The sequence below is a fragment of the Porites lutea genome, chromosome 12 (genome assembly GCF_958299795.1).
Source record: "Porites lutea chromosome 12, jaPorLute2.1, whole genome shotgun sequence".
In the NCBI taxonomy this organism is placed as follows: domain Eukaryota; kingdom Metazoa; phylum Cnidaria; class Anthozoa; order Scleractinia; family Poritidae; genus Porites; species Porites lutea.
The window spans coordinates 2,406,594-2,417,619 of NC_133212.1; the positions used below are offsets into that span (position 1 = coordinate 2,406,594).

The 11,026-nt window shown below is 41.7% G+C and overlaps 2 protein-coding genes across 2 annotated transcripts; both read left to right on the forward strand.

Annotated features, from left to right (window-relative positions):
- The first annotated feature begins 417 nt into the window (after positions 1 to 417).
- Positions 418 to 7,147, forward strand: LOC140921825 (uncharacterized). The gene is made up of 4 exons (XM_073371826.1): positions 418 to 697; positions 1,453 to 2,051; positions 2,114 to 2,411; positions 5,179 to 7,147. The coding sequence occupies exons 1-4, from the start codon at positions 451 to 453 to the stop codon at positions 6,327 to 6,329; spliced, it is 2,295 nt and encodes a 764-aa protein (XP_073227927.1). The 5' UTR covers positions 418 to 450; the 3' UTR covers positions 6,330 to 7,147.
- A 2,158-nt stretch (positions 7,148 to 9,305) lies between these two features.
- On the forward strand, positions 9,306 to 10,895 carry LOC140921886 (uncharacterized). Its single transcript, XM_073371883.1, has 2 exons — positions 9,306 to 9,582; positions 10,179 to 10,895. Exons 1-2 carry the CDS (start codon positions 9,306 to 9,308, stop codon positions 10,874 to 10,876), a joined length of 975 nt encoding a protein of 324 aa, XP_073227984.1. The 3' UTR covers positions 10,877 to 10,895.
- Positions 10,896 to 11,026: the final 131 nt, after the last annotated feature.

Sequence of the window (11,026 nt, forward strand, 5' to 3'; positions counted from 1 at the left end):
AGATTTCCTGCACTGTACTCAGTAACAGAGCCCCAAGAAGAACATGTACTCAGAACGGAGCGTCTATAAATCTTGAAGGCAGTAGAGACAATAAAAATTAAGACGAGATTCGCAAATCTGAATTCGATTACAATGAAAACTGGAATTGTAAATGGTTGCCATATAATAAAACCTTCATTGACCAGGATTTATTATTGTCTGGGTCAATATACATAAATAAGCGCAATGACAAAAGAAACTAGCTTGGCCACTATCCAGCCATCAACTTGACCTCGCACCCAGTCAAAAAATATATGTATCATTTACAACCGTCTAGGTTGCTTCCTTTTTTTCCTGAGGGCGGAATTCTGACACGTTTCAGTTCACGCTGTAGCTCCTGCCAAACGAAAGGCTGAGATTTCTTTGGCAGAGCACGCCATACCCCGCTCAGTTAGCTCTCAGGATTAAAAAATGAAAAGAGAGGAAGACAAGAAGAAGAAAAGAAGAAAAACACTCCACAGCTTGTGTTCCGTGACAGCCTTGCTGTTGTCTGTTGTGTGTTGTATGGCACTAATTCACGTGGAACTCCGAATACAAGAACATCATCAACTGATGTCACATTCAGAAACATTATGTGATCAGATGGAAACGCAGATTCTTCGGAAAGTTCAGCAGAATTATGAGAGAAAGCAAGCAACGAAAGCTGAAAGCTTAAAAGGTAAGATATCTGGTCCCTGATGAGCCGGATGATATGAGTTTTATTACTGATAAATCCGCTATTGAGTGCAATAATTAATACTGTCTGTTTGGTTATTTGTACGATGCAAATTTCTCATTTTCACTTTTACCTGTTTTACCTTTTACCATCACGCTGGGGCTAAACACGTTGAACGATGATAATGGGACTTCAACTAAAATTTGAGTGCAAAACCATACTTTTCCTCATAAAAAAAACACTGCCTATGTGTATGTGGTTTTTGTTGTTGTTGTTGTTGTTGTTGTTTAGTTTTCGTTATTTTCTTTCATTTTCTTTTCTTTTTTTTTGGAAGATTCTAATAACAGAGCTTTTAGAACATTGAGAATAAAAATTAGCGATAGCAATGAATGACGTTGACTCGTTTGACTCCATACCATCATTTTCAAATTCGGGTAGTTCTTGATTCCGTGAGTTCATTATATATTGCGTGCGAAAGCTTAGTTTCACATGTTTGAAAGAGAAAAATACAGGTGCCAATAACCAGGTAAATAGTTTTTCTTTGATAGAGTCAGATTGGGTGTTTAGTTTAGGTTTCTTTTCTTTGATAGAGAGCATTTCGTAATTATACATATATAAATTAAGCAATCCACATGACGTCCATGATGTTCCATTATTTACAGCAGGACAAATTTGGTAACTGAGAAAATGAGCTTTCGAGGAGTCTTTTCTCTCTAGGGTGTTGTGCTCAGAAATGTTTTTATTTATATATTTCAAAGGTCTTGGCCAAGATAAAAACGTCGATTCAAGGCAGAAGCGAGGTTCATCCTTCGATTCACAAATAAAACGTCTGATCAGAGAAGAGTTTGGTCTGCTGCAAAACCACTTCTGTGCTAAAAACGAAACGCTTTGCCGCTCAGGACCGAAAGGTAATGCAGGAAAACGGGGAAGACCTGGAACCCGTGGGAGACGAGGTCCCCCAGGGAAACCTGGGTCAGAAGGACCACCAGGACCCGTAGGTGTAAAAGGGGATCTCGGCGTACCGGGGAACCCTGGTCCCATAGGTCCCCAGGGACCAACAGGACCCGTAGGTGTAAAAGGCGATCTAGGAGTACCGGGGAATCCGGGTCCCACGGGTCCCCGAGGACCGGCAGGACCCGTAGGTGTAAAAGGCGATCTCGGAGTACCGGGAAATCCTGGTCCCATGGGTCCCCAAGGACCAACAGGACCCTTTGGTATAAAAGGTGATCGCGGAAAACCGGGGGTTCCTGGGCCCATGGGTCCCCGAGGACCAGCTGGACCCGTAGGTGTAAAAGGCGATCTTGGAGTACCGGGAAATCCTGGTCCTCAAGGACCAACGGGACCCTTAGGTATAAAGGTGATTTCGGAATACCGGGGGTTCCTGGGCACATGGGTCCTCGAGGCCCACCAGGTCAAAAGGGAACCAAGGGTGAGCCGGGCCAGTCCATCACGGCTCCCTCTCTGCAGCAGAGTCCTGTTAAAACAACTGTCAATCAAAGACACACGGCCATCTTGAAATGTTCAGCAGATGGTTACCCAACTCCGCAAGTCACATGGTCTAAGATGAATTCGCAGCTACCTGTGGGACGCCACGTGGTAGAGGCCAGCGGTGCTCTAATTTTGAAGGACGTACGGCCTGGGGATGAGGGAGTCTACAGCTGCAAAGCTAAAAATCTACTTGGAAGTGTGGACGCTTCAGCGAAACTCACTGTACAGTGTAAGTACACTATAACTGGGCATGATATTCTGAAACGAATAGAATTACAATTTCATATATCGACAATTAATAGCAACGCTTTGTTTAGTTATTGCAGCAATAGATGTATACCGCGTTCAACTTAATTCGTTTAGGTGGGATGTAAACAATAAAATCCACTAAAGAACAAGTTATTTCATAAAAAGCTTACTTGAGATTTTATGAAGTTCCAATCAACTTATTTTCGAAATCGGCTGATTCTTTTCAGTTGACGATCACTTTCCTTTTACACCTTTTGCTGTTCATTACGAGAAAACACGCATTCATTTGCGTGAAACGGCGACCAACAGCGCGAAGATACATTCATTAGCGCGAAAAAGCGAACATTTGCGCATAAATCAGATTCAATTACGATTTTTGCATTTTAATCAACATTCAATAATATTTTGGGGCATTCATTTCCGTCATTCGACATACAAAAGAGAAAAATATACTTTCATTAACGCCAACATTCGAGTCATTAACATTATCTTGAAAATCATTAGGGGCAATAGACAAACATTTAAGTGCAAACGCTATTCATTAACATTTTTATGACACTGTTTGCAGTTCAATAGTATTCCTAGACAGCTTTAGAATGGATAAGACAAACATTAATGCCCTTGTACAATCAATTGAGCGTTCTTTACATTTAATATACAAAAATTTATTTTCAATTAAACAATACCAATTCCCCTCAAAAATTGGCCTGAATTTGTTTAAAGAGTCACGCCGTACTTCTCCACTGCGTGTTCGTCGACGGCTGCGGCTATACATTTACCCTAGACGGCCAGAAGTCATGGTGGGGCGTGACAGGGAGTGGAGGGCGTACCGCTAAGTGTGCGGCCAACGAGGACGAAACTTGACTATGCATGACCATGGCAATATCACCTATCAAATGTTTTCCACGGCAGCTTCTGGAGTAATGAATACTGTGTCGGTTTTTTTTTCTGGCAGGGCGAGGAAAAAATGGATCCCGATAAGTCGGTGGTCTTTGCGTATGACGGGGTGCCAGCCCCCCTAGATTTGGCCATTCCCGCCCCATAAGTACACGGCTTATGCTTTTCCCCTCGACATCATTGAAAAGGATTTAAGTTGTCTGAAAGCGACACCAAAGGCCGACATCTCGAGTCCGAAATTTAAAGATGTATAACAGGAATAAGGGCAAACTAGCAATCCCACTAGCGGAGTTCGGAAACAACAACTGCAGTGCTTGAAGCTCTGCGCAGAAACATGACATTGTGACCGCAGCTAAATGTGCTAAGGGATACCATTTCATGCAAACCTACCTCCCAAAATGTTTAGATAGCGAGGTTTTGGGGGGATATACATTTAACGGACTGAAATTCGGCCCAGATTTGTTTGAATTTCTATTGTTTTATTGAAAATCATTTTTTGTGTATTAAATGTAAAGAACACTCAACTGATTGTACAAGCGCATTAATGTTTGTCTTATCCATCCTAAGGTTGTCCAGGAATGCTGTTGAATTGCAAACAGTGTCATAAAATGTTAATGAATAGTGTTTACAGTTTAATGTATGTCAGTTGTCCCTATTGACTTTCAAGATGGTCTTAATGACTTTGATATTGGCGTTAATGAAAGTATATTTTTCTCTTTTGTATGCCTAATTAACAATTATTCTTTGAAATCGAGGTGAATAGTGGCTAAATATTTGCCGAGCCGCGAAAGCGGCGAGGTAAATATTCCCAAAGCCACTATTCACCGAGATTGAAAAGAATAATTGTTTTAGTATATACACACGAAGTGATCTCAACAAAATCAGAGAGGAAACCATTAAAAAGTACAACTTGATTGACAGATCAAATCACGCGCAAGTTTAAAAATAGATCTTTGCAGAATTTTCAAACATGGCAATTCACAAGTTTATCATTTCGCAAACAACAGCGTAATGGCTTAAATGGAACCGCTAAAAGTTTGAACTGTTTCCTTACCTGAGAAGAAAAGAGGAGCTTTGTTGTTTTCTCTTGACTCGCCAAGTTTATAGCCAAAAAGGCTTGTTGTGTCGTTCTTCGCATGAAGTGCTGACAAAAATACCCGGCTCGGTTGCTCGAGGTAAGACGGTCGTCTTCCTCTATCATTCTTTTTCCTGTTTACTTGAAACGTAGAATTTCTGCAAACATTTCCTTTTGAATTTGTTTGTCATAAATAAACTTCGATTTTTGAGCCAAATTTTCTTGTTACAAAACGCTGAGTTCACGAAACGGCTTCCTCTACGCGAATACACGGGAGTTGTAAACAATCCATTGAGCACAAAACTCAGCTACAGTAAATTGAAAAACGCCGTATTGAATCCTTCCAAGTCTTTTCTTGCCTTAAAAAAAGTCAGCGCTTGGATTTTGTCGACTTTTAAAAGATCGTTCTCTCAAAAAATGGGGAAAACACCGATCTCACACATTATCCACTCGCTAGGAGGTGAATATTGTTGAATAGTCCGAGATAGCGAACCAATCAGATTGCTTAAATCACCAAGATCACTGAGTGTGTATGTACTAATGACCCATATGAATGCCCAAAAGTATTATTGAATGTTGTTTAAAATGCAAATATCGTGATTGAATTCTATTTATGCGCAAATGTTCTTATTTTCGCGCTAATGAATGTATCTTCGCACTATTGGTCGCCGTTTCACGCAAATGATTGCGCATTTTCTCGTAATGAACAGCAAAAGGTGTGTTTTCTAAGTTAGACTGTTAATTAAACAAGTTTTATTCTCTTTTTTTGTGCCAGTTGGTCCGCAACTTTCATTGTCATCCAGTCGAGTGAGGGCTGAAGAGAATCAAAAAGTAACCATCTCCTGCATTGTTACTGGTCAGCCGCCACCTAAGATCACGTGGTCCAAGGCAGGTGGAAGTGTACCTGTAGGCAGAATCCATGTGCACGATGGAACCCTAAAAATCTTCAAAGTCACAAGAAAAGATGGTGGAACATACATTTGTAAAGCAGAGAATATTCTGGGTTCGGTAACAGACACTGCTCAACTTATTGTATACTCTCCGTTGCGATTCACAGTCCTTCCTCCACAACAAGTGACTCCTTACTATGGTTTCACTCTCCGTCTGCCGTGTGTGGCCGAGAGTGAGCTGAGTACTACAATTACTTGGTTAAAAAATGGCGGCAGTGTACTTCCAGCAAACACACATGTTCTTCAAAGCGGCACTCTAGTTATTGAGAACATCAAGAATTCTCCTGAAGGCTCTTATACCTGTCGAGCGAGTAATGCAGTAGCAGCAATAGAAGCTAAAGTTAAAATCAATGCTCCGATTCTACCCGCTTCCTGTTCTGAAGTTAAAAGATACATCAGCAGTCTAAGCGGAAATTACCTCATTGATCCTGATGGCGAGGGAGGTCTGGCACCATTCACGGTCTTCTGTAACATGACTGAAAAAGGTGGAGTTGGCGTGACAGTCATTGGTCACGACAGTGAGAGTCAAACGTACGTTAAAGGATGTGAAGATCCAGGATGTTACTCACGTGACATTCATTACACAGGAGCGAGTCTGTCTCAACTAGCGAGTCTCACCAGAGTCTCTTCACAATGTGAGCAGTTTATCAAGTACGAATGTTATAATTCGGTTTTGCGACTATACAGAGCTAGACCATACGGATGGTGGGTGTCACGCGATTCTGCGAAGATGAAGTACTGGGGCGGAGCGTCACCTGGCAGTGGTAAGTGCGCATGCGGGATGACCAACTCATGTGCAGACTCCAGTGATCATTGTAACTGTGATAAGAATGACAATGTATGGCGTGAGGACAGCGGTCTCCTGACTGATAAGACAAAGCTTCCAGTCAAACAACTCAGGTTTGGGGATAATGGCGATAGCGGTGAACAAGGTTACCACACCCTAGGGAAACTGAGATGCTTTGGCATTGCGTGACGATGCATTACCTTGTACCAGGGAAACTATATCATTCATCAGTTTAACACAGCTTCTATAGCAATTTATATTATATTGTTAAGTTGTATCATTGAGTTAACAGAGCGAAAGGTTCTATTTTCCAAGTGGGATATTAACGTCACCTGTGAAAGTTACCGATAAAACTGATAGTTTAATGGATGAGAGAGCGAAAATCTTCTGTCTAGCTGGGAATTTGGCAAATAACGCCCTCGACTAAAGTTTTCCTGAATTACTAGTTAAACTGTTAAGATGTAGATTAAAGCTTTGAAAAGACAGCCTCTTCCTTGCTCATCCCGCTATACACACTGCTTTTAAAATATCGCCTGTTTGGCCATATTTGATGTGGTCTAGGAAAACAAGCAGTTTGAAATGTGCAAAACCGTAACAAAGAGAAGAATGACAGAACTCGAGGAACTGGAGGAAGAGTTCTTCTATCAAGTCCCCCCTCCCACCTTCCACACCCAGAAAGAGCTTGTTCGTTTCTTTTGCGCATGCACCCGTACCCCGATCCTCGAGAGCTTTTTGCAGCTGTTTTTCACCAAAGAAGATGAGTACTCTAACATCAAAAGGTAAACCTCGCGGATGAAATCAATAAATTTTCAGTCAAACGAAACAAAAAAGCAAACTTACCTGTAAAGCTGAGATAGCCTGACAAGCTTATTGGCTTCACGATTCTCTGAAATAATCAGTATAAGAAGAGAAATGGCTTCCCTCGAGCAAGTGCGGGGACAAAGTGAGGCTCGTTCCTCGCGGTATTTATCGAGTTTGGTTCACTCGCATTAGCAGCCACATTATTACCAAACTACAAAAATCGCAACCAATATTAAGTTGACTGTGCTTTTGGATTGTTCATGAACTGACTTGCATATAATGGCTAACAGGTTGAGTAGATTAAAATACAGTCAACTCTCCCGGTTTTCGGTCATTTTACTGTAGCTATACTCTCTATAAGACGGAAACCTCTCCAGAACAGACAACTCGAGACAACGGACACTTTGACAAGTGCTTTATGCAGTGAAAAATGCCTCAAAACGGAAACGTAGGTGCTCTATATGATAGTACTGAATTGCAAACTTTTTAATATTTTGCAGTCTTTCTCCAGTTCATAGATTGTATGCTGTTACGCATTTAGACCGCTAAGTCGTGAACGTTTGCTTGTAATGAACGTTTGATTTTATAATAAGAAAATGATTTCACTTTTGTGTTACAATATTCTAGTTTTAGCTTTTTGCACAAGTTACTGAACAGACGTGGCTTCATTGCGAATGGGTTCAGCCTAAGTTTTTACTGGCGTAAAGTTACCTCGACCCCTCTGTAAGCAGGACATCTCTCTAAGACAGACACTCACGGCCGGTCCCGAACGTCTCTATTAAAAAGAAAGTTGACTGTGAGGTTCAGTGTTTTTAGGGAAACAAAAGTGTCATCTGAAAACTGCAACGTTTCCAGACTTTTCGGGCTTGAGCCCTTCCTCAGTCAAAAATTTAAGGCAGTGGTTTTCTGAACCATAATTTTTTTTCACTGGCTAGTTCCATTTGTTCTGTTTAAGTGGCCGATTACCATTTAGAAATATACAGGGGCACCCAACCGGAAATTTTGAGAAAAAGACCTAAAAACAACAACAAAGCATGAATAAAGGTTTCTGAAGCCATTTTAAGCATTTAAGGAGATTGCTGGGAAAAATGTATCTGTTCCTCATTCCCAGCAAGACTGATGGAAGAGTTCCCAGCCAGCAAGGTGCACCTACAACCTGCACTGCAACTTGACTTACTGGGAAGTTTCCCAGCAGACGTATGTCCAGACATTACTGGCCAGTTGGGGTGTGGTCAAAGGGGCAAAATTTAGACCTTCAGTGGGGTTGTCTTTTTCCCACCAACACTTTCTTTCCAAGGACATTTTTTTTCCGAATCTCCCAACCAGCAAAAATTAGCCTGAAGAACAGATATTTTGAGGAACAGATCCATTGGGTGGCCCTGAATATAAAGTCCTGCAAGCAGGAATTAAAAACACTGACTGAAAGGTTCCTTTATGCAGTACTTAGTCTATTGTTGCAGCCCCTTTTGAAGTATCTGAGCTAAATTGTTGGCACGGTGAAAGCATGACAGCCTGGGCTGTATTTAACGATAAACTCCGTTTTAGTCGAACGAGCCACAGGCGCCACATAGTTAGATATTACGAGAATTGGTCTCGTGACAGAGTGGACATAAAAGGTTTTGGTCCATCGATATCATTGTAAGAAAGTACGTACAGTTCACTGTACGGGAAACAACATTTCTTGAATTCCGCATCACAGAATCGGTAAATCACGTATCCCGCGCATGAGTCCAATTCGAGGGACTCACTAATTAATACGGCTCTTCAATCCCGTAATCTCGACCAAAAATTTCGTGCAATCCCCTAATCCCAAGGGTTATTTTGGCATCCCACCTCCCGGCCCGCGTATACTTTCAATCCCGAAACTCGCCTCGATTTTGATTTCAAATCTCGAATCCCGAGCTTCAAATAAGAGAAATACCGGGTCCCGAAAAACCTATTAGGCACCTCTCAATTCGCGATCGGGATCCAATGCTGAATCGAGCTCTGCATTTCATATGAAATCCAGAATCCCGCGGGTAAATAAGTTAAATACCAAATCTCAAAAAAACCCTTTGCTGGGGACCCACAATAATTCTGCCCAGAAAGTCCCAGAGGTCCCTCACTTTGAATTTCCGCCAATTTTTGAACCTATAATGTATTACTCTGGCTGGGTCAAGGCATTATTCTCTCGTATCAGTCACCGGCAACTCATGGTGGGTTGTATTTAAGGGACGAAATTTAATAAGTCACGTTTCAGCTTCCGCTCTTCGTTTTGCTTAACATAAAACGTTCTGAGTTTTCGTCGACAAAGAAGATTCACTCCACGCCTTCAATTTGCTATCTCGAGATTGACGCTGTGTATGTCTGAAAACTGTTTTAAATATGAAACAGCAAACTAGTAAGGAAGACAAGATGAAAAACAGCAGAGAAACACTGAACAGCTTGTGTTCTGTGTCAGCTTTGCTGTTGTCTGTTGCGTGTTGTATGGCACTAATTCACGTGGAACTCCGAATACAAGAACATCACCGAATGATATCACACTCGGTCACATACAGTGATCAGATGGAAACGCAGATTCTTCGGAAAGTTCAGCAGAATTACGAACGATGGCAAGTTGCGAAAGCTGATGGCTTAAAAGGTCATTTGCAGGGGACAAATGGTAAGGAAACGTTTATAAAATTTTCCGGGTTTTGATATTACAATCAGCTTGCTTCAAATCCTGGCGATTATGAAAATAATCCTTGTTTAACATACTGAAGAGCTTTATCTTCAAAATTCGTTCCGACTACCCGCTTAGAATCCACAATAAGAGCACAGGCTTATAATCGGTGAGGCTGTCAAGAACAGGGGAACACAAAAGCCAACCAACGAAAGGACATTCTTAACACAAAAAAACAGTCCGTCCTGAGTTAGTTTAAAAGTATCACTGCTCATTTCGAACGAACGATATTATAACAACCTTCACCTACACTGATACAGTAAATGAAAATTAAAATCATAATTATTCGGCTTTATCGAACACAAAATGAGTCCGTATTTCCTTTGGGCTACATACGAGGAGTTGGCTATAGCAAATGGACATGACTTGAACTGAATTGGGTGTAGAATGTTGGCTTAGCTCGGTAAGAATTGAAAAAGACTATTTCTTGATGCTAACTGAGGATGCGTGTCGGGAAGAAACACCGTCAAGGCAGTGGTCGTTTTTTTAGATTGTTTTCAGTTTTGGGCGTTTGTTTGTTTTTACTTAATCCTCAGAAAGGGCTTTATTTAATGTTTTGAAAGGTCTTGGCGAGTATAAAAACGTCAATTCAAGACAGAAGAGAGTGTCACCCGCTAATTCACGAACAAAATCGGTCCAAACAGAATCGCAAGTAAAACTACTCATCAAAGAAGAGCTTCGAGTGCTGCAAAACCAATTCTGTGCAAAAGATGAAAAGCTTTGCCGCTCAGGACAAAAAGGTAATACAGGGAGACGGGGAAGACCCGGATTCCGAGGGAGATCAGGCCCCCCAGGGAAGCCCGGGCCAGAAGGACCTCCTGGTAAAGATGGGCCTGTAGGACCTCCAGGACCCGTCGGCATTAAAGGTGTTCTCGGAATACCGGGGGTTCCTGGTCCCATGGGTCCTAGAGGCTCACCTGGTCAAAAGGGAACTAAGGGTGAGCCGGGCCAGTCCATCTCAGCTCCTTCTCTGCTGCAGAGTCCTGTTGAAACAACTGTCAATCAAAGTCAGACGGCCATCTTGAAATGTTCAACAGATGGTAATCCAACTCCACAAGTCACGTGGTCTAATATGAACTCGCGGCTCCCTGTAGGACGTCACAAGGTAGAGTCCAGTGGTGCTCTGATTTTGAAGGACGTGAGGCCTGAGGATGAGGGGCTTTACAGCTGTGAAGCTAAAAATTTACTGGGGAATGTTAACGCTTCAGCTAAACTCATTGTACAGTGTAAGTAGACTTAGTCATATACAAATAGAACGAGAATTGTAGTTATCGTTAATTACTACCGAAGCTCTAATGATTAAAGTTTAGAAAATGATATTTCAAAGTGTACAGAGAAAGGCTTTAAGAAAATCTAGTTCAATACAACATCGCGAAGACTTCAC

Coding starts and splice junctions, on each gene's coding strand:
- LOC140921825 (XM_073371826.1), top strand. CDS start 451: ATGAAAAGAGAGGAAGACAAGAAGAAGAAAAGAAGAAAAACACTCCAC. Junction 2,052..2,113: donor CGGGACCCTTAGGTATAAAG/GTGATTTCGGAA, acceptor CCAGGTCAAAAG/GGAACCAAGGGTGAGCCGGG. Junction 2,412..5,178: donor AGCGAAACTCACTGTACAGT/GTAAGTACACTA, acceptor TTTTTGTGCCAG/TTGGTCCGCAACTTTCATTG.
- LOC140921886 (XM_073371883.1), top strand. CDS start 9,306: ATGAAACAGCAAACTAGTAAGGAAGACAAGATGAAAAACAGCAGAGAA. Junction 9,583..10,178: donor TCATTTGCAGGGGACAAATG/GTAAGGAAACGT, acceptor CTTAATCCTCAG/AAAGGGCTTTATTTAATGTT.